Source organism: Mustela putorius, unplaced genomic scaffold, assembly GCF_011764305.1.
Source record: "Mustela putorius furo isolate JIRA1106 unplaced genomic scaffold, ASM1176430v1.1 tig00003834_pilon_pilon_pilon, whole genome shotgun sequence".
NCBI lineage: Eukaryota > Metazoa > Chordata > Mammalia > Carnivora > Mustelidae > Mustela > Mustela putorius.
This window is the reverse complement of record NW_025421987.1, coordinates 7,528,535-7,552,525: the sequence shown is the minus strand read 5'-3', so window position 1 is coordinate 7,552,525 and position 23,991 is coordinate 7,528,535. Positions and strand designations below refer to the sequence as shown.

Here is a 23,991-nt window from a genome sequence, read left to right as displayed (position 1 = left end):
TTTTTTAAAAGATTTTATGTATTTATTTGACAGACAGAAATCACAAGTAGGCAGAGAGGCAGGCAGAGAGGGAGGAGGAAGCAGGCTCCCTGCTGAGCAGAGAGCCCTATGCAGGGCTGGATCCTAGGACCCTGGGATAATGACCTGAGCTGAAGGCAGAGGCTTTAACCTACTGAGCCACCCAGGCACCCCAGAAATCTGCATTTTAAAATGCATACCCCAGGGGATTCTGACACCCATAGTCCATACAGGTCTACCCCAACTGTGTAATGTGAAGGCCTACACCTGGCAAGTACTTTGAGACAATTACAGAGAAAATGTACATGGAAAAACACACAGTGGATTATACTAACCTAATTTATAATTGAGCAAATCACACACTTATGTTACCTCCTCTGAGCTTTATGACTTTCACTACCACTTAAAAATGAGGAGACCGAGGTTCACAGAGCTTAAGTGACTTGGCCTTGATAAAACAAGCCAGCAGGACTTGAATCTGGAACTTTTAAATGCAAATTCCATGTTCTTGCAGATTACCCTTATCTTAAACTTTTGTACTAAAGCTGCTTGTAGGCATGTGATTTTAGCAAATCAGTAGAGGTAAATTACTAGTCACATGAGATTTTTTAATACAGATTATACAAACTTATACAAATTTAATAAAATTTTAATACAAATATATGAATTTTTATACAATGTAGAGAAAAATAATGATGAATTTGTTGAGGCAATGAGCTGAGTGCCTTGGGTTTTGGAAAGATCACTGCCCTACAAAGCCTGCCAAGTTCTACAAATTTCTACACTCTCCCTTCTCAAAGTGTAGTTCCACACACCCACAGGCGTTAACTGGGAGTTTATCAGAATTGCAGAATCTTTTTTTTTTTTTTTAAGATTTTATTTATCCATTTGACAGAGAGAGATCACAAGCAGACAGAGAGGCAGGCAGAGAGGGAGACTGAGGGAAGCAGGCTCCCTGCTGAGCAGAGAGCCCGATGCGGGACTCAATCCCAGGACCCCGAGATCATGACCTGAGCCGAAGGCAGCGGCTTAACCCACTGAGCCACCCAGGCGCCCAGAATTGCAGAATCTTGGGCCTCTCTTCCAGCCTGTGGATAAAAATCTCTAAATGAAACAAGATTACAGAGTATTTTATATTGCATATTACAATTGTTATCTTAGAAAAATGACTCAGTTTTTCTGAATTTCACTGTCCTCAACTGTAAAACAAGAAAGAAGAATTAAGTATCTTTAACATCTCTTCCAAGTTACTGGAACAGGAGATTTGGCAAACTATGGCCTGAGGGCCAAATCTGGCTGGCAAGATAAGGCAGGTTTTTACATTTCTAAATGGTGGGAAAAAATTAAAATAATAATATTCTGTGACACTTCAAGATTGCAACGAATTCAAATATTATTGTCTATAATAAATTTTATTAGAACACAATGAGACTCATTAGTTTATGAATTGTCTAGAGCAGTTTCCATATTACAATGACAGAGCTGATTAGATTCAGCAGAGACTGCATGGCCCTCAAAACCTAAAATGTTGACCATCTGGCCTGATACAGAAATATTTGCTGACCCTTACAGCTACAACTACCATTTAAGCACTTAGTATGAATCAGAAACTGTACTTATATATAAGTTGAATATATGTGCATATAGATAGAAATCTGTAAAGAGTTTGTTCAGCTACTTCTCCATTCCCCTTTTATTCCATTAAAATTTTTTTTTAGATATTTATTTGAAGGAGAGAAAGAGAGAGTGTGAGCTGGGGGAAAAGGCAGAGGGAGAGCGAGAGAGAGAGAGAGAGAGAGAGAGAATACTCAGGCAGACTCCCTGCAGAGCACGGAGCCCCAGGGGGAGCCCTACCTGAGAGGAAATATGGGCTCCCCATGGGGCTCCCACACAGGGCTGATTCCAGGACCCTGAGATCACGACCTGAGCTGAAATCAAGGGTTGGCTAGCAGCTTAACCCACTAAGCCACCCAGACACCCCTCCATTTAAAAATGTTTAAAACATCTGATAATCCCAGGTTTTCAGAATTTTTTTTTTCCCTTTTTGAAGGGAGATGCAATCATGTAATGATTTTCATGTTGAGGAATGTGAGGCGGGCTCTCTAAAAGGCACATATCAAAATCTCTAGTGGAGAAGGAAGGGGAAATTATAACTTGAATAAAACATACTTATATGAAATTAATTGCTGAAATTTCAACGATTTCCTAAGCATGTGGGATTTCCAGGAAAATGAGAGGGAGCACCAAGAGTTTGCATGGGTTACGAATGATTTCGAGAATAACTGAAATCTTTAATTTCCTTATTTTCTATTTACTGTCATTAATATCTAAAGGGCCTGCTATTCTATTTCAGTCAACAGAGACAGAAACATACATAGTAATTATATCAGAGTTTTCCCGATTGAAAATTTAGGTAATTCCTAAGTACTAATCAAAACAATAATCTTAGAAAGTTTGCCACAGGAGTTTGGAGTATAAACTATGATTCTAAAATAATGCAAATAAGTAATGACACAAAGTTAGGGGGCTGGACTTCAAATTTCTCTGACTTCTAAATTAAGATGCCACTATCATACATTATACAAATATATAAATGCTTATCGAGAAACATCTCAATGAGAAAAATATAATAAACTATAATAATATCACTTATCACTTAGCTTCTGCATTTGCTTATAAAATTCAAACATTTCTAGAATTTGATCAACCCAAATATCCAATTGAAAAGAAACGAGAAATAATTTGAACTTCTAGGTGATATTTTAAGGTTATTCAAGGATGCATTCAAGAATTTTTTTCTAAAAGGAAGTTTAAAATAAAGAAAATCATCCATCTGCCTTTGCAAAGGCACAAAAATCTATTCATCACGAATTTTAAATTTGTTACTTATTATCATAAAGTAGAACAAGTAGTTCTAGTTCTACTTTATTACCAGAAAGAAGTAAATGAGATCACCAATATTAATAAACTTTATTACTATAAATCAGTAAACCAGGAGAATAAAATTCTATTTTATTACTCTAAACCCATTTTTGTTTTTGTTTTGTTACACTTTAGCATAATAGGTTAAAAAAAAAAAGTTGAGGTATGTTTACTTTGTTTGCTTGGCAATTAGCAACTTAGCTATGTAAAAAGTTTCCTCAAAAGTAAGACTACTTGAACACTGAAATTGAAACAACATGTTTAGTAAGTCATGATTCTCAAATATTGAATTAATTTCTCTATTACTGAATTATTCTTTCTTTTGAATTTTTCTGTCCTCTATTTACATCTTCCTGTAAAAGGATTTCTAGTTATTAATTTTCTAGAAAGTAAAAAAAATACAGAATATACAATTTAAGAAACACATATACATACACACACATATATATACAAACTTTCTTCATAATTACCCATTTGATATAATTAGTACCCAAATCATACTATTTTTTTTCATACTATGATATCATAAGATTCTCTATCCCAGATTCCTAAGACTGTACTAATTATCTTACACACAATTTGGTAAGATAAATCAAATCATTTAGTTCTTACCAGATTTTGCCCAGCACATCAAACAGAGAAAAATATATACTTTCATTTGGAATCCAATAAAAGTAAAAGCAGCACTCTTAACTCAGCAAAAAAGAAATTCTGAAATTCATTAAGGTTTCTCTTTGGTAAGATTGCCAGAGTCTGGTAGGTTTTAGCATAAAAGATTCCTGACCTTTTGCTCCTCCCTGTTTGTAGAAAAGGTGAGGTAGTTTGTCCTCTCTTATCTGGCTTGTGGTAGTGAGAGGATTTTTAAGTTAAAACTCTAAGAAGTCACCAACAGCAGCCCAAGCTAAATTTAAGGGAAAGAAAAACTAATTATATCTTTCTTTATTCCTCTTAACCTCAAGATTTCAGAAGTGGTCAGGAAGAATATGTCTGTTCAAAGCCTAGAGTAAATGTGATGTTAAAAAATGCTAGAAATGGAAAGAGTCAGAAAATGTTGTGGTTTATGTTCATTCTGATTACAAACTAAGTTGTCTTCATATACCATAAAATCAATAATAAATCCATATCCATCAAGCTGTCAAATATAAAATATGGCTTTTTCATGTCTGTGTAATTTTGCAACCTAAACTCTGGCTATTTTAAAATTCTAAAATGGTGGGTAGCCCTTGAGTTCTACAATTGGAAAATAAAAAATATTTTTGTTTTTAATTTAACAAACATTTTAAAATTATGGGATTTTTTCCCCCACATGTTAACTCCATTTTCCCCTTATTTTCCTTCCAGGAATAGACTTTAGTAGGTCTGGAAAATGGAGAACTGTTGTAAGTACATGCGTGATCAGTTCAAAAATTGTTTGTTTTTTTGTAAATTCAAGTCTCTGTAAATTTCCAAAGATACTTCAGGATCAGAAGTCCCTAATTGATATCATCGATCAGCAGAAACTAATCAAGGTCTGGGAGGTATTTCAAAGAATCCACAAACAAAATGAGGTATTCATTTAAAAACCATGAAAAATTTAAAAATCATCAATTTAAACTATTTAATCTCCAGGGATTTTATGTGAGACTTCACTTTTAGAAGGAGCCCTGTATAATTTACTATAATTTGACTGGAGACCACCAATGCACTTCGCTAACAAAGATAGGAATAAACCACATCATTTTGGAATGAGGGAAGAAAGGTAAAATAAATGTCATACATGTTAAAAGAGATTCTTAACAAGTTTATACTTAAAAGACAAATCTTTCTTATTTAACATTCTTCTTTTATCTTGTGCTTTTGATGTGACTCTGAAATATTAATCTTACACATTATTTTCATCTTAACCACTCCGAAGAGATGATATTGAAAATATCATCTTGGCATGTAAAAGAGTATGCAACATAGCAGAATTTCAAAATGTAAAAAACTATACTATTTTCATAGTTTTTACTTACTGTCAGTAGTAATAAAATTGAAATTACCATCCATTGCATTAAATAGCAAAATACTAGAAATGGCAAATTATATAAAGTGTCCATAGTTTAGTAAGAGAATATTTCCATGCTTATTTAGTGCTCCTTCAAAATAAAAACTGACTTGAAGTTTACAGACATGGATGCAATATAAATAATATGATAAAAGTCATAATGGGGATGATAAGGATAAAGATATAAAATTGATTGAGCCCTGTGAGGGGCACCTGGGTGGCTCAGTGGATTAAAACTGATTGAGCCCTGTGTACCATGTACACTTCTACCAGGCACTTTACAGTAATTATAATGGAAAGTTAAGTAGTGTATACTGGAGATGGGGGAGTCATTGTTTATAAGAATTTATTTTGGCACAATCTTTTTGTGTAAGTTAGAAATACGTGTCAAAATATTTAATGGTCTTACCCTTTGATTCAGCAATCAAATGTCCAAGATATTTTCCCACAGAAGTATTAACCCATGTGTACAAAGACATAAGAGCAAGGATGTTAATCTCAGCATTTTTATAATGGCTAAAAAAGGGAAATAATGTAAATGTCCAACAGTGGGGTATTGGTCTAATTATGTATGGACTGTGGATTAAAATTAATGATGTAGATAAATCAATATTAATGGTACAGAAAGTCTCCATTCCATAGTTCAAGGGGAGAAAAGGCAAGCTATAAAATAATATGTAGAGTAAAATTTATTTTCCTAAAATGTGTTTTACATGTATATGCATAGATCAAAGTTAGGTTTTCCTCCAAAATGTTTACCCCTGCATGGTAGACTTATTGATGTTTTTTTACTTTATTTCTTTAAGCATTAAAAATATTTCTTTACCATAAGCATCTAGAACAAGTAAAACAAAAAAAAAAGCTCTATTTACTTGGGACAAATATTGTTAGGATAATCAGAATGAAGAAAAAACGAAGGTAGGAAAAAAGTGAAGACAAAAGTGAGGTCAATTTTAGCAAAAGCATCCACTAGAGAGTCCCTTAACACTATTTGATCAAGATTCTGCATTCACTCATTCATCTATGCAACTTTTATTAAGCATGTACTGATTTCTGGGCATAATGTAGTTGAACACACAAAGTAAAGACGTCCATTTATTCAAACTGTATCATGTCAACAACTGTTTAAGATACATCCACAAGTATGTCAGGGATTGTCCTAGGTACTGAAATATATTTACCCTATAGAAATTCACAGTGAGGAGGTCTTAAAAAAGGTATGTCTACGGAACCATGGCACCACACAGCAGGGAAGCCAGCTAATCTAGAATGCAGAGTTCAGAGAAGGCTTATAGGAGATGCGGCCCTGGGCTGGACTATAAAAAAGATCTAGGAGTCAGTTGGGCAAAGAAAGGAAGAAAGAAGCTCTTGTTTTAGATAGATAGACAGATTTATATACATAGCTTATAATTTTATATATTATATATAAACATTTTCATTTTTGAATATATGAAGTTGGGGTAAAAACATCCTGATAGGAGTGAAGAAAGGCTAATTCTTTATAGAATTACACACATTTAATCCATTAAATCTTATATTTGACTAATGGTCCAAAAAATGCTGAGAATAAATTATTTTTAAGCTACTGCTAGGTTCATTACAATGTGTTACTTATTCAATATAAGTTAGGAAATACAGTAAGCCTAAATTAGAAAAATGATACATATTTAGGTCAAATTCTGAATAAACAGCTAACTGCATGAGCTGACTTTCAGAGCTTATAATACTAAAAAAGTACTCTAGAAGTCTAAACACCATAAACTCAGGTCCTGCCAAAAGTAAAAAGGATGTGATAAGAATGCTAAAATCATACATATTTGTTTGTAAAAAAAAAAAAGTATGATGCAAACTTAAATATAGCAAAACAATATGGTTGTTAATTATTTATAAATACAGCTAAAAGCTTCTATCATTCACAATCAGATATGTACACTACAAATTTTACAATGAAACCTGAAGATCCAACTCCCAGATCAGCTGTGATTGAGGGGAAGTTAAAGAAGGAATATGTTCATTTGGGTAAGATTTATGATATAAAATGAATTTAAAATCAATAGTATTACACATAATTGAGACCTTCAGGTATCCATTCACTTGATCAACATATATTTGTTATACAACTGCAATATGCTAGTTTCCTTAATCCCCTTTTACTGTACCACAACAATGTTGAAGAAAGGAAAAGCGGAGACAGGACTTAAAACCTCAGGATATAGACAGAAGGTGACTACTAAAGTTGCTGAACCATGATTTTGTTGGGAAGTCTGTCTCTCTCCTTATGCTGAAGGCTTTAGGAGGACATATCTTTATACTTAAACCTTTGCTCCCCAAGGATTAAAGACAGTGCCTGGCACATAGCAAACATTCAAAAAAATACCTAACTAAATGAAGTACTGTAATTACATTAACCCTACCCACTCCTTAAGAAATAGAACTTGAGTTCCAAAAAGAGAAATTGCTTAAAGTCATAAAATTAATGTCAGAGTTAAATTAGAAATCAGGGTTCCAAAGATGTGTTCCTTTTCATTAGAAAAGTAGGGCTTTTTTTGGTCCACCAACCACCTATACTCATGCCTTCTTCAAGGCAAAGTGAATTATCACCACTCCTAACAGCCAAATGGCGTCCTGATTACTTGTATATTCATAGGATAATTTCAGGGTCTTTCATAGACCTATGGATTCTTCGGAAAGGAAGCCAAGTTAACAGTAGACAGTTGATTGATCTATCTACTGAGATTCTGACTGGGTTTTCTTCTCCCTTCCTTTTTTTTTTTTTTTTTAAGGATTTTTTTCCCTAACTCTCCTCAAGGATTGATTACTCACCCACTGCACACAAAGTACAGCCGTGATACAAAGTATAAACACTGACTCCCGCTACAAGCGGGATTCCATCCTCAAAACTTCAGGCATCAGTCACAAAACTTTCTATACTCCTGGTAGTGTTCCTCGGAAGAGGCCGTTTTTTTCAATTTTCAAATGCCTTCTGGTGTCCACCTAAAACCTCTGTGACCCATTTTCAAAGACTTCTCTCGGGCCCACTTCCTAGGTAAATAAACTTTAATTCTAGGACTCTGTTGTATTTCACCTCCACATCTAGGCATGCAGGATTTACTGTTTCAAAAAAGTATTTTACACTGTATAAAAAGCATTTTATATGGAAGTATTTTATATAAAGTATTTTATATAAAAAAGTTATTTTATACAGAATATAAATTCAAACTCCTAATGATTTATTCATTCACTCCTAGGAAACAAACCTTCCCCCATTACCCTGGGAGCTCCCTTACTGCAGCTAGTACGTCTTAGAACATCTCTACAGACATTTTACTGAAAATGTTGACTGAATAAATGCGAAGTCAATTAATAATGCTGTATCTAGGAAAATGGAAGGCACTCCATAAGCTAGACGCCAAAACCCCGAGCGCAGTAATCTTTTTTTATTATTCTCACTCACTCTCCCAGGGTCACCGCTCGCATCCGACGCACGTGGAGGCGCGATGGGCGGTGCCCTCAAGCCTCTGGGGGGCGTGGCCCCGCAGCCTCGCCCCGCCCCTGGCGCGCGCGCTCCCGTCGCCGGCTGCGCTCCCCCGTTCCGAGCGGCGCAGAAAAGCGACGAGAGGGGGCGGGGCCTGGAGACCTCCTCCATCCTCGGGCCGAGACCGGAGGGATGTTCCCTGCTCAGGAGGAGGCCGACAGGACGGTGTTTGTGGGGAATTTAGAGGCCCGAGTAAGGGAGGAGATTCTTTACGAGCTATTCCTTCAGGTATCGTCGGCCGGGGGCGGCGGAGGGGCGGGCAGCGTCGAGCCGGAAGCACAGCCGGAGGGGCGGGGCGCACCTGGACCACCCGAAGCGCGGCCACCTTCCCGCGGCATCCTGTGCCCGGGTTTATAATTGTGTTCCGTTTGGGCACACCTGCCCCTAGGTGAGCAGCTGGTAGTGAAGTGATAGAATATGTGCTCCAGCCCCAGAGTAGAGCCCTGGGGGTGGGCGGTGACTTGGCTCCCCCCAGTTCATGTCCCCCACCCCCCGCCAAAGCTCTCTCCGTTTTGCGGAGACTACCTGGGCCTTGGGTGTCTAGGGCAAAACCGAAAACAGCCGTGTCACTACCTTCCTTCGGGTCATAAGAACCGTCACGCCTTACATCCAGCGAAATGAATGGTATAGATTTTAAAACGTTGCCCTATACATGTCTTATTCCCCCAAACCCTTTCATATGGAGGGTGTTTTTACTCCAGTATGGTCAAGTGAGATTTAATGATTCGGACAGTCAAATCCTGACTATAACCAGTTGATTGCCTGGGCAGTTCCTTACATTTCTTTTTCATGCCAAGAAGACCTTTTGGAAACTTCTCGAGACTTAGGACCTTCATGAGTAAGCCTTCTGTCCCCTGTAAACACTCACCTATGGTCTACATGTAGGTGTCACTTTTCTAACGTGATCTACTCATCCAGCGGTTCGTCTAGCCGTTACATGACAAACACGAAATAAAATGCTGAACATACAAATTTAAGAGCTAGCCCTTGGTCCTTCTAAAAGGGGAAATTTAAAATTAATTACCATGATCTAGGGTAATCCAAAAAGAGAAGGATACATAATATATTGAGGTTGTTTGGGGATATGAACTCTAATGTCTTAACGTCTAACGTCGATGGGACTTTGCGCAAGTAAATGAGTATCTCAGTCCTGCAGTTTTCCTTAAATGTCCAATGGTAGTAATAGCATCTACAATATGATGTGGTGGGAAGATTAAATAAATTAATCCAGGTAAAACAGAATTGAACTTGGCATTTCTTTCTCTTTTTTTTTTTTTTTTTAAGATTTTATTTATTTATTTGTCAGAGAGAGGAGCAAGAGTGAGCACAAGCAGACAGAGCGGCAGGCAGAGGCAGAGGGAGAAGCAGGCTCCTTGCTGAGCAAGGAGCTGGATGTGGGACTGGATCCCAGGACACTGGGATCATGACCTGAGCCGAAGGCAGCCTCTTTTTTTTTTTTTTTTTTTTTTTAAAGATTTTATTTATTTGACAGGCAGAGATCACAAGTAGGCAGAGAGGCAGGCAGAGAGAGAGAGAGAGGGAAGCAGGCTCCCTGCTGAGCAGAGGGCCTGATGCGGGACTTGATCCCAGGACCCTGAGATCATGACCTGAGCCGAAGGCAGCGGCTTAACCCACTGAGCCACCCAGGCGCCCCGAAGGCAGCCTCTTAACCAACTGAGCCACCCAGGCGTCCCTGAACTTGGCATTTCTAAGTGCTTGCTGCTGCTACCGCTACCAGTGATAGTACTATTACTAAAACTGCTAATACTAATATCAAGAGAAATCAAGAAAGACAGACTTCCCCCTATCAGAATAAGGGCAGGTTGCAAGGCAGACAATGGCAAAACTAAGTTTCTAGGACTAAGTGATAGCACTAGCGATGCAAAGTGTTCTTTACATGGTTTTTGAAAGGCCCTAAATTTCTGTCTTCTGTTAATCTCAAATACAATTTCATAAAGACAGTCCACTGCCTCCCCCCACCCCCTCCCTCAGGAACAGTTTCCTTTCCTGGACATAAAACCTTATTATTTGAAAAATACTGTTGATTTTAAGGCTTTTATGCTTACTTTTCTGATTTGCCATCTTTTTGAATTTGCCCTTTTTAATCTGGTCTGATAGTTGTCTTATAGTTATTTCCCCCAATATCATTTGAAACTTATCACTCTAACAACGAAAAAAAAATTAAAGGAAAACTGAAAGAAAAAACCTTATAGTTCTTTTTCCCCTGAAGGTTTTCTCATGTTGAGCCTCCACAAAGGAGGAGGGGAGTTGGTGAAGGGGTTGGGGGTAGACATAAAGACCCCAAGCATGCGCTTACATTATTTTTAGTCCTGGATCGATATGAGTTGTATGGATCTACAAGATGGATAGATAGATATTATATATATGAAATCTCATTTTAAAAATTAATTTCTACCTAAACAAAATGTTCATCTCTTTTAACACATCAGGCAACCAAGCATATGTTTTTATTTTTGCCCATGTCCTTCTGTATTCTGTAAAGATTTGCTAAAGTGAGGTATCTTTTAGAAAGACTTTTCAAAACACATGAACTGAGTCTTCAGAAAGACTAAAAGTTGATGGGATTGTTACTACAAACAAGTTTTGTTGAAATTTATCTTTAGAAATGCTTTGGTAGATCTTCAGATTTATAAAATTTAAGCATATTCTGTTCATTAATGATTTCATATATTTAGTATCTGTAATAGAACAGTACTGATTAAAATTAATTTATCTTATTACTGCATATTTATCCTTTTACTAGTTTCAAGTTTACAAGTTTCAAGTTTCTGATTATCCTTTGAAGTGAGAAAATCAGGTTTAAAGTTTTTGTACTTTGACTAAGAAATACTGAAATAGACATTTGGAGGATAAAAATAATGAATTCAGTTTCAAATATGTTGAATTTGAAGAACAGTCATACAGAGGTCTCTAGGAGACATGAGTGTAAGAAACAGATTTGTTGATGAAGTGGTCCTTGAAACCAGAAGGGAGGATGAGCTAGTCCCAAGAAAGCAGAAAATGGGGAAAAACAAAAAAAGACTGAACCCTAAAATATAGTATCATTTTAAAGATGATAGTTAACATTTTTCTTTAGAATTAAAGCAATTTCTTTATTCAACTTGACAGAGAATAGTAATCAATCAATTAAAAATTATGAGACAGTTGCCATTAAATCTTAGTTGTTTGTAAGTCTTTGTTGGTGCATCCTGTAATCATTATCATGGAGGACATGTAATTTTTTTAGTTTTATTGTTTTTTACAATATTTCACTCTACTTTTTTACTCTCTTTTACTAATTATAGGTTTTACTATCAATACAATCTGAATATTTTCAATTTGTTTTATTCCATTTTAGTACTACATGATGGAATAATATCCTCCCATTGTTGGAATTAGAACCTTTCTAATTTTTCACTCAGATAAACAAAACCTACTTAAAAGTTGTAAACTTACTAAAACATTTCTTTCCTTTGGGAATATTTACCAAATGGGGTTATTAGACCAAAACACATGATAAACTAGTTTCTCTTGTCAAAATTGTTAACTTTGATAAAAAAAAAAAAAAAATTAGGCTGTGCTACAATAGAACACTTTTTTAGGCTCGCTCAACCTGACATGAGGTTTGTCATTTCAGTTTGCTTCTGAGTTATATACAGTTAATACGTATGGAGATAAAATAGTATTTTATTCTTAGATTTAAATGCTCTCTAAATTGTTTTTGTTAATGTTGACAGAGGGTAACATTTCTTTTAAGATTTGGAACTATTGCCTAAAATCTTCTGTTCTTAACACCATGAACGTTTCCTTGATGAGCCAAAAAATACCAGAAAGTGTGATGAAATAGGGTATTTACTGTTAGGAAATGCATTATTCACAGAGCTACATAAAACAATTATTGCTAGCAGGTTTTTTTTTTTTTGAAGTCTGAAGTTGAATATACCTGATTTATCTGAATGTAAGAAAAAAAATCTTTAGATTTATGAGAAAATAATGTTTAAGTTTTTTATAGGCTGGGCCGTTAACCAAAGTGACTATATGCAAAGACAGAGAAGGAAAGCCGAAGACTTTTGGATTTGTCTGCTTTAAACACCCTGAATCGGTGTCTTATGCCATAGCTTTGCTGAATGGAATTCGTTTATATGGAAGACCAATTAATGTACAGTATCGATTTGGTAGGTCTTGCCACTGATGTATCTTCCAAGTGTGTTTTGTTGATGGTGTTGTTCTCAGAGGTATAAATATTGTGTTTTCATAATGTAAGACCCAAAAAGTGCTCCTGTTGTCTCTGTTAAATTTTCTCAGAATACATGTAGACATTCATGTTATATGGTTAACTAGTATTGCCAGTCCTATAGCATCTTTTCTATATTAAAATTTAAACTGTTCTTAGTACCAGCCAGCAAGTAGCTATGATATTTGCTGTTGGCTGTTTTAAATTAAGTGAATCTATATGAATTGGGGGCACACAGTTCTAGCCTTCAATACATCAAGGTCATTTGCTAATCTTCTTGTCAACTTTAGTGTTTGGTATCAAATGCCTACTGTTTGGAAGGTAGAGTAAGTGCCTTAATCATTCTCTTGGGAACACCATACTCCACATCCTGCCCTGGATCTAAGCCCTTGCAAGAGTAGCTGGCCAAAAGTAGCCATAGAGTGACCCTCAGTCACTGTGGAGAAGAGCTTCCAGGCACAAATGACCTCAAATGCCTTGTCCTACACACCTGTCAAAAGCGGGTTTGATACAGAGAACATTGTACTAGCACTCTACCTCTCTCCTGTTTGGAGGGACTGAAAGAGGCGATGCTTCTGGTGTCTCCCTCCCCTAAATGATGCAAGCCTATTGACAGATCTGTTGTTTGTTGACTTTCTTCCTCTTGTTAGACTAAAAACAGGTAATAAGAAAACAATACCTCATTGCAAAGGAAAAAGTTTCTCCTTGTGTTTCTTTCTTTTATTATATATATATATATATATTTTAATATTTTATTTATTTATTTGACAGACAGAGATCACAAGTAGGCAGAGAGGCAGGCAGAGAGAGAGGAGGAAGCAGGCTCTCCGCTGAGCAGAGAGCCTGATATGGGGCTCGATCCCAGGACCCTGGGATCATGACCTGAGCCGAAAGCAGAGGCTTTAACCTACTGAGCCACCCAGGCACCCCTCTTATATTATATTTTTAATGATTTTGCCAAGGTAATTGACTTTATCGTTGCTTTCAAGTCCTGTTTGGTTAACTCACACAGACTGGTAAGATGGGCCAGAATGTACTGTGTTCTGACATGTCCTAGCCGGCTGGCTGCTCAGCATCCTCTGGGAAGTTGCATTTATTTTGGCCAGTGCAGTTTAAAGAACTCTTGCATTCTCTGCAAGATGCAGGTAACACTAATTTTCGCCATTGTTAGCCTATGAGCATTTAGAACAGCACAGTATCGTGTATCTTACGGTCCCATGTCAGTATCATTCTTCGGTACAGCCGTATTTTGGACAAAGCTTGGTTATAATTCAGTCATTCATTTGTTGTAAACAATCTGTAAATATTACTTGGGAGATCAAAGGTATACTCAGGTACCTTATATGATTGAGGAATTTTAACCAATGCTACATCCTTTTAGGTTTGGAATTTTTCTATGGTTTAACAGTAGAACTTCAAAAAATTGTACCATTAAGTTATTTGTTATCTTTTTCTTATACAGGGAGCTCTCGCTCTTCTGAACCAGCTAACCAAAGTTTTGAGAGCTGTGTTAAGATAAATTCACACAGCTACAGGTAATTAAAAATATTTTTTCAAAAAGATAAAGCAAATAAATATGGGAGAAATAGGAGGGGGAGACAAACCATGAGAGACTGTGGACTCAAGAAACAAACTGAGGGTTTTGGAGGGAAGGTGGGGTGGGGGGTTGTGTGAGCCTGGTGGTAGGTATTATGGAGGGCATGTTTTGCATGGAGCACTGGGTGTGGTGCATAGACGATGAATTTTAGAACATTGAAAAGTAATTAAAAAAAATGGAAAAATTCCAAAAAAAAGTGTTCTTATTTAAGAAATAGCTTTAATATTTTAATATTTTAACTAAAATATTTTAATAATCAAAACATTTTTATTTAAAGTTCAGCTTTAATATTTTCAATAGTAGGTAAGAAAGATTTATATTTCTAGTGTTCTTTTCTTTATGATTTACCTTGTGCTTTTCATAGATGTAAAATCACTTAAGCTTGCAAGGTGCCATTGTGATGGATCATAGAGATGCTATTACCCATATCTTATACTTGAATAAACAGAGATGTAAAAGTTAACTAAGTTTCAGGGTCATAAAGATGAAAAAATGATAGCTGCTAGGCTTGAAATTAAGCCTTCTGACTTTAAGTCATTCTGTTATTTATTGTACTACTTTTTAGAACTTCTTTATGATAATTTTCCAAATATTCAAAAATTTTGTATTGGCTGATTTCTTGATGCAATGGTAGCCTCTAAAAACTCTGTCAGGCACGTTATCCCAGAGGTCATGGAAAAGATAGGCTCTGAATTAAGATGTCCAAATTACACCATGTATTAAACCAATTTAGAAGACACAGTGAAAAGCAACAGGAAAGATCCTGGATAGTTCCGCACACTTAGCATCAGGTGCAGGTGGACCAAAGGACCAGCACACTGTGTTCTGGTTACGCTAGTATTCGTGTGTCATGGTTCTTTCTGCAGCATCAGCCTTCCTTACTGCTAGTGTGATTATGAGGTTTAATAGGGGTCTCCATGCATATGGAAAATTTCTGGAGCTAATCTTACTCGCCCACTCTCTCAAAGAGACTTAGGGGCAAATACACCGAACCACAGGAGTCACTTCGTGGCTAGTCCGCCAGATGCGCCCAGATTTTAACTGAATTTCTGAGGCAGAGCAAAGACAAGAAGAGCAGCGTAACTGTTAGCCCAAGGGTGACGTGATGAGGACTTGCTGTTTCTTTCCCGTTTTGGTCTATAAAGCTGTTACTTATTCCACATATTATCAGTTGAATCTATCTGTAGTACACTTGACAGGATAGTAACTTTTTTATTGTCTATATTTAACATGTATTATAAATTCTGCCTGTATCTCCCAAGTGATTTGCTTTTTCTGTTCCTAACAAGGTTTTATCACTGACCCATAAACTACTAGCTTATTTGGAGTCTATTACAAGCATTTCATCCATCTTGTTTGTTTCTGTCTTCTGCAGCAGAACTGAATATTCTCATGTAGACTAACAGTAACTGAAACCCTTCTATTTGTTACTGAAGACTGGCAATTACCCAGGTTTATCTATAGGAAAAGTATTGCCTCCTAAATAAAACACAGTATGTTCCACATCTTCATTCTTCCCAGCATTTCTGTATCAGTGAAATCAGGAGAAGTTAAAAAAGTAGGTGCCGATATCAAATTATGTGAACTTAAATCTTACTTTTGCCATTTTATTAATGGTATGGCCTTGGACGAGTTATTTCACCATACTGTACTCTGTCTCTAAAACAAGGATCATACCTCAGAGATTATTGCGATAATCAAATTTTGTCATACCGTGTATTTAAAATACCGGACACATAGTAAGTATTCAGTAAATACTTTCAGCCAATGTTACCAGAAAGGAGGGAATAATTTACTATGTTGGTAGGGAACCTCATATAGACTGGTGAATTGAGCCGTGTATGTAATATGAGAGTTTACTCTCGCATACTACTGGGAAAGCATACCTAATTTTTCTCAGGAATGAGGAAGAAACAAGCTATTGTTATTTGGGCAGAGGTAGAAAGACAAGCACTTCAAGATGTCATAACTTTTGTATTCTGTGTTTATGGTTGACAAACTAAATCATCTCAAATTCTAGAGTAGAAAATCAGAATTATATGTATATTCCATAACAGTATACTCCATTGGCAGTACCTTATCTTCTAGTATTTGTTACATTATAAAGGAAAAATGAGAATAGGTTATAGTGTCCTAGAAGTAATGTGACGGTATACATGGTATATAGCCTTAGTCTTTCCCGGGTCTTTCTTTGAAAAGGATTTTTTAATGCTTCTATTGCCTCTCATACCATTTGTTTTTAATAAATAGTTCCTGTATTAGTTTACTCGAGTTCCCATATAACCACAAAGAGATACTTAAACAACAGAAATGCGTCGTCTCACAGTTCTGGAGGCTTGAAGTCCGTGATCAAGGTGTCCACATAATTAGTTCCTTCAGAGGACTCTGAGAAATAATGTTCTGTGTCTCTCCCCTAGTATCCTCTGGTAATTTGGCAGTCCTTGATATTCCTTGACTTGTAGACACATCACCCAGATCTTTACACGATGTTCTCCTGTGTATACCTGTCCTTAACTTTCCCCTTTTTAAAAGACAACAGTCCTGTTGGATTAGTGACTCATCCTATTCCAATATGACCTTGTCTTAACCAATTACAACTGCAACAACCCTGGTTCCAAATAAGGTCGGATTCTGAGGTATTGGGGGTTAGAACTCCAACATAGGAATTTTGGAGTGACACAGTTCAGCGTATAACTCTTCCCAATTTACATGTGATTCATCTCTCTAAACAACTATGCATTCCCTGGGAGTCACACAGGAAAGATAGTGGTTTTAGAGAATCTGCAGCTGTTTTCATAATGGTGCTAGTCTCAGCACTTCTGCGACTACAGACATACCATCCCCACTCTATAATTTCATTGCACTTTTTCTTTGTTTCTTTACTATCACTTACTCTACGCACACGTTCTTGTCTGCTCCAGCCCTGTCTCCAAATCAGACTTAAATTTTTCTTTCCCCTTCTCCCTGAAAAATCTTTAGTTGTCACATCCTTACTTCCTCCATGCTTCTTAACCACCATTGTTATATGGAAGGTGCTCTGTTAAAGGTTATCAGGAATCTTCTGAACAATAATTCAGTAGTTTCAATGCTTATTTGGTTTACTTTTTTATAACAACTAACCCCTAATTCCTTCCTTAGTGAAATTTACTCTTCCACTGGTATTTGCGATGCTGCTCTCACCTCTTATCAATGGGATGTCCACCTCTCCACCTTACTCCTGTCGTCCGCCTGCCCTCAGCTTTGCCTCTGCCTTTCCCACAGCACACCTCCTTTCCTAAGGATTATTAGTATTTGCGTTAAAATTGTGGAATGCTGTGGAGCATGTAGATAAGTGAAGGCTAGCTATAGAATCTAACTAGTAATTGTAACTGAAATTTAGTAAACATCTTCATAGAAGCAAATATTCCTACACTTGTAAATGAAACTTCAGCTTTAGTTTTTAAATTAGGGATTTTTATTATCTTAATTCATGTGTAGAAAAAATTCACAAACGTGACTTTATAGTAACCATTAGCAGTCCTTTTAGGAAAAAGCATAATTTTTATAGCTAAACAGTGAAGGTATTTTCAACCATAAATTAAAGAAAATTTCTATATTTCTTTCATTTCTTAAATCTATAGAAGATTGAATGTACTCTTGATGATTACTAATGACTTGCTTTGCTCTCTTCATATCCAAGTGTCTATTTCTTTATACACATATAACGCTGTTTAACATTTTCCTGTCAGAAGGCCAGATGTGACTTTAAGTATTGAAATTTCGTTAGGTAGCAACTAATGACTTAAGGTAGTATTATATCACTATATTATCATTATATTATCTGATTATTTGTGTGCATATGTTTAAAGTTAATCTTAACTGAGTTGTCTTAGAGAAGCTTTGTTTTTTAATTACAAGGACCTTTTCTTTTTTTTAAGAAAAAGACATTTTGTATAAGGATTTTAACTTTCTGTGAATTTTTCTTTTACCTTCCCAAAGAAATGAAGAAATTGTGGGCAGATCTTCCATTCCCATGCAGTTCTTTCCAATTAATAGTGCAGCTTTACCTCAAGAATATTTTTTCTTTCAGAAGATGGTAAGTTTAATATGCCTGTGGTTCAATATGTAATATAATACAGACTGTGATGGAACCTAAAGTTCTCAAACCTAAACCTGGGGTGAAGGCAGAAGCTGCCCTGAGCACTGTCTCCCCAGTGGCAGTCTGCTTAAACGCAGTCATCCTCAACCTCACACCTAGTCCTTCGGCTAGTGTGTCAGCACAGGAGGGGTGGATGGTAGTGACACTGCACTGTGGTCCAGGTACAACTGGAGTGGAGAGTTCTCATTTAAACTTTAATTTAATATAGATTCTCAGTGGTAGGGTAAACCGTGTTATTTCCAGAGACTCTCAGTAATATGGTTCTGGCTTAGAAATCATAATTATGGTCACAATAAGTTAAAGGCAAACTTAGGAAATTTTTGTCTTCCAACTTCTCATTTTATACATAATAAAATTGAGGTCTGGGGATATTAATCTGTAGCCCCAAGGCAGTGCAGCTTATTAGAGACAGATGTGGGACTATGGCACAGGTATTGTGATTCACAGGGTGTGTTTGTTGTGAACATCCAACATGTGTGTGAGCTTCAGACTTTTCAAGTAGCCCTTTTCATTTATTTTGTAAACATAAGGAAAATGGAGAATTTAAGTTTTGGAAAAAAATTTTTCTTAGTTACAGTGAGATATTAAAAACAACCTGTTCTCATCCAAAATTGTCAATATTCTTCTTCCCAGCATTTGTTATCCTTGGTAGGGATGAGAAACACAGACACACAGCACATGCACATACACACGTGAGTGTGCACACACACGGAGTTCATGTTGTCTCTATTAATCTATAGTCTACTTTGAATAGCTAAAAATTTGAGTTAGAAACAAGGAAGGGTCTGTCTTAATAGTTGACAAAAATGCTGTACCGTCCTGTGGCCGTTAGCCACATGTGAGACTAAGGAGCACAGTTTTTAGTTTTATTTAACTTTAACCTTTATTAAAATTTAAAGGCAGATACTTGGTTCAGTTATTAGAATATTTTTAAGAATATTTGCAGAAACTTGGGTATGTGAATCTACTTTTTTAAATGCAAATTTTAGGTAATCTAAATTCAGATCAAGTATTTTCAGTGAAAATGTAGCATCCAAATTGAAAAGTGCTGTAACTATAAAATGCACACCAAATTTCAAAGACTTAGTGTAGAAAAAGGAACGTCAAATATCTCATTAATGATTTTTATATTGTTTACATGTTGAAATTAAAATATTTGGGGGATAAATAAAATACATCATTAATGGCACCTGTTTCTTTTTTATTTCTGTATTGCGGCTACTAGGAAAATATACAAAACTGTGTATGTGCTTGTGTTCTATTTCTCTAAGGCAGTCTGTATTGTAATAAGCTGTACACTACCTTGAATCTTTCCATTAACGATTTAAGGGAACTACCACATTCCCGTTTTAGAAGGTCACTGTCCTAACACGTGGTTCACTTTGCCGGTAGTTTTTTGTGTAATGCATGTAAACTGTTAACTTTTTCTTTTAATGTTTCGGACTTGTTTTGCTAGATGATTGTCCTTTTCCCCCAGCAGTGGCCTGCCTATAATCCAGCCCTGCAGCTGCCCTACTATGAGATGGCAGCACCGCTTCCTAACAGCACATCTGCAGCGTCTTCACTGAACTGCGCTCCAGATCTGGAGGCTGGACCCAGCTCCTACGAATGGACTCACCAACAATCCAGTGACCCTGATCTGTATCAAACGAATAAACGAAAGAGGCAAAAACAAACCAGTGACAGTGATAGTAGCACAGAAAACAAGAGAGGAAATGAATACAGCCAAAAGTTCCGAAAGTGTAAGAAAAAGAAAAGATATTAGCATTATGTTCACATGAAATTTGTCTACCCTGGTCTTCATTTTCTTAGAAAAAAAAACAACAACCTATATTCTTCTAAATGACCAATTTCTTGTGTTTTTTTGAAATATATACCACGACATCTGATTTGCTATTTCATTTTTGTCTTGAATGACAAAAACTTATAAATAATACAGTGTAGTACTTTTTGTAACAGTATTTTTGACACATTGTCAACAAGAAATATGAGTTGTTATATTTTAGTACTGATGATGAAACTGCACGAAATTATCCATCAGAAGTCATTCACTGAGCCCTTGTGGATAAGGCCCCCTGCTCTCCTGCACTGTTGCCTGGACGGAGTGGTGGGTTTGGGCAACTGTTTAGGAGTCTCATGTTGTTCCTAACAAAGAGGGAAAAACAGGCTTTAGTTTCCTTTGTGAATAACATTTTATTTAAGTCTATATATGTTCCTCCTGAGCCTTACTTTCCTACAGGTTTATTTCATAAAATGAGAATATCTGACAGTGATACCAAAGGAAAGATGACTATCATGGGACTAGTTTTTAGATCCTTCCTTTTTTTATGAGTGTATATAAACAAATACCTGCGTGTTTACTTCTCAATTTTAGTTTGTGAAAATTAGTTGGCTATGACAGTATTTATTATGCACCTCTTTTGCCAACTGGGTTTGAGATAGTATATTTGACATACTTAAATCTTGATAATGAACAATAAACAGAATGATATTTCATTAATATATGATACTTAATATTTATTCTTAAATCAGGTTTCTTATTTCTGGTTCATTTATTTTTAGAAGGCAGAGTACATGTAAAATTCATGGTTTATCTGGACACTTTGTTAACTGTGTGGCTCATCATAAGCATACACGATGCTACGTATGAACTATAGTGACATAATGATGACAGTTTACTAAGGCTAATTAAGAGAATCCTGTAACTTTCATTGAGGGGTACCCACCCACCTCAATAGGAAAAGCCATGCTTATAGATATCTATTTTGCAGGTTGCATAGCACTTTATAGATCTTTATTTAAAATGATAAAGATGTTTTTAGCAAAATGAGTGATTGAATTTAACTTTTGATCATAAATACACAGTACAGTAGAGTTTTGAATATAAATATTAATCCATTTCTGTCTGATGAACATGAAAACTTAAATACTGCTTGATATAGTTTGATCTGTATTTGTTGTATGCTCCTGAATAATCAGGCTACTTTCTTTTTGCCTTCACATTTTTGCAACTTAAAACATCTTCAACTCTTATACCTATAGTTCACCTTCGCCCTACAATATTTCATAGTGATTGACATTATAGAAAATATGTACCTAAGAAATGTCTCTTAGCAAGTAAGAGTGTATATTTGTAAGAGAATTACCTTGAAATACTGTTACATGAACCGAAATCTTAGAACTGCGAGGAATTCTTGCAACTTCTTCCATCACAGGCAGGAATAACCCCAATACCAACTTTAGAAAGTCAGCCAATTTGAGCCAACCAGAAGGCAAAGACACCTACTTGCCCTTGCTGTCTTTCATTTTTAAAAAAAATAGAAAACTTTCCTTAAAATGTTACTATAATGTACAGTTCTGTATAATTTTAAACCATCAGTTTTCCCAGTGCTGTGTCTTTGAGTTAAAAATTCTATAAATTATTTGCCTTAGAGGGTTTTATTTTTCTAATTTTAATTCTCTATTCTCATAATGTATTTTTTTATGTATGTGTACATTCTATTGCAAATGCTAGGAGAAGGCTGGAATTTGAGAACCAAAGTAATTATCTTTTTATTCTCAGATTCACTAATTTTTTAATAAATTTTTGTAATGCATCAGTCAGTGGCAAAACCATTGAGAAAAATTACTTAGAATTAAAGTTGGTCAAAAAGATGAGTGCAAAACACACCCTTGAAATCTTTACTGAAATTATGCATCCTGAACTGTGATTCAAGATAACTATGTGTAGCTACTAAGACGGTTGTCCCCTTGAAATCTTAGCATTAGATGCAATTATTACAAGATTAGCAATAACTAATTTATTATAATGACACAAAGTTCTGATGTAATAATATTGGTCATCTGTTTAGAGTGTAATGAAAGAAAAAGAGTTAATTATTACACTTTCTTTAGCACTGTCCAGGTGCAGGAACATTGTACACTGAGTAGTCAACCTCTTCCTGTGTATGGCTAAATTCTAATAAATTATTGGGCAATTAAAAAGTGAAATTTTCATCTCTTGCCAATGCAGTACTTCTGAAACCATATCTCCTGACTGTCTCCTCCAGTGCCTACTGAAGATTCCCTCCTGAATGTCTCATTAGCAATACAAACCCAACACTTTCAATATTACCCCAATTTTTCGTCTCCCAGTTTTCTGCTCCATTTTCTTCTGTGATCAGTGTGGACCAGTATTTCACTATGGACTGGGTGCTGGAGGGTTGGAACAATTGTTGATCTCACTTCAGTGACTGAACAGAGAACCGTTTCAGCCCCTCTCAGCCTGTGTGCCTACCTGAACAATGATGAAGCACTCTTGATGTTAAGTACTTAAGGAAATTAAAATAAGCCTATAAATATGCTTAAGGCCTGGGCATATTCTCCTCAAGGCAGATGCGCCTCATGACAGATGTGGTTTCAATGGCTGCCCTGGATGATAGTGTGGCCATTTGGTTCCCTTGTCTTCCTTGTCCCTAGGAAGAAAGGCTGGAGGAGTAGGGTTGGCCCTTAGAACACCGTCCTAAGGAACTGATGGGACACCAACCGAGCTACTCAGGCCTGTAGTCAAAGCTCAGTTTAAAGTTTCCGTATCCTACCTCTATTTTCCATTTCATTTCTATACATCCTAGCAAAGCTAGTTACATCAGAAGTAAGAGCCTCTCATTAGTGCATTTCCCATTAAGAAATGTGAATTAATAGCCTGGATTTGATTTGGGGTAAAATGAGGACTAATACATAAATCTCCACAGAAATTATATTTGAATGCAGAAAGTTCAAAGGACACCTTTTTATTTATTTATTGCTTTTAATGAGTATCTTTTTAAAATTTGTATTAACATATAATGTATTATAAGCCCCAGGGGTACAGGTCTGTGAATTGCCAGGTTTACACACTTCACAACACTCACCATAGCACATACCTTCCCCAATGTCCATAACCCCACCACCCTCTCCCTACCCCCCTCCACCCGGCAATCCTCGGTTTGTTTTGTGAGACTAAGAGTCTCTTATGGTTTGTCTTCCTCCCGATCCCATCTTGTTTCATTTTTTTCCTTCCCTACCCCCAACCCCCCACTTTGCCTCTCAACTTCCTCATTTCAGGGAGATCATATGATAATTGTTTTTCTCTGATTGACTTATTTTGGCCAGCATAATACCCTCTAGTTCCATCCACGTTGTTGCAAATGGCAAGATTTCTTTTGATGGCTGCACAGTATTCCTGTGTGTGTGTGTGTGTGTGTGTGGTGTGTGTGTGTGTATACCACCTCTTCTTTATCCAATCATTTGTTGATGGGCATCTAAGTTCTTTCCATAGTTTGGCTATTGTGGACATTATCCATTAAATGCAAGCTGGCACAGCCACTCTGGGAAACAGCATGGAGGTTCCTCAAAAAGTTGAAAATAGAGCTATCCTACCACCCAGCAAAAGACACCTTTTTAACAAAGAATGATGTCTGCTTCTGTGCCCCAAACCTGAGGAAGCTCAGTGAGCACTTCTCCAGTTTGCAATCAGTGATATTTGCTGAAGTTGTTAGTGATA

At 36.3% G+C, this 23,991-nt stretch overlaps 1 protein-coding gene across 2 annotated transcripts; it reads left to right on the top strand.

Annotated features, from left to right (window-relative positions):
- Positions 1-8,549: 8,549 nt before the first annotated feature.
- Positions 8,550-22,463, top strand: RBM11 (RNA binding motif protein 11). 2 transcript variants are annotated; one of them, XM_004770492.3, is made up of 5 exons: positions 8,550-8,729; positions 12,514-12,676; positions 14,198-14,270; positions 18,311-18,407; positions 19,951-22,463. In XM_004770492.3, the coding sequence occupies exons 1-5, from the start codon at positions 8,634-8,636 to the stop codon at positions 20,233-20,235; spliced, it is 714 nt and encodes a 237-aa protein (XP_004770549.1). In that variant the 5' UTR covers positions 8,550-8,633; the 3' UTR covers positions 20,236-22,463. The 2 variants fall into 2 exon arrangements, with proteins under 2 accessions (XP_004770549.1, XP_004770548.1); XM_004770491.3 differs by having other exon boundaries at positions 19,948-22,463.
- The last annotated feature ends 1,528 nt before the right edge of the window (positions 22,464-23,991 follow it).

Excerpts from the sequence above, each read along its gene's own strand:
- RBM11 (XM_004770491.3), top strand. The coding sequence starts at position 8,634 with ATGTTCCCTGCTCAGGAGGAGGCCGACAGGACGGTGTTTGTGGGGAAT. Across the intron at positions 8,730-12,513 it reads TTTACGAGCTATTCCTTCAG|GCTGGGCCGTTAACCAAAGT; the intron begins GTATCGTCGGCC and ends AGTTTTTTATAG. Across the intron at positions 14,271-18,310 it reads ATAAATTCACACAGCTACAG|AAATGAAGAAATTGTGGGCA; the intron begins GTAATTAAAAAT and ends ACCTTCCCAAAG.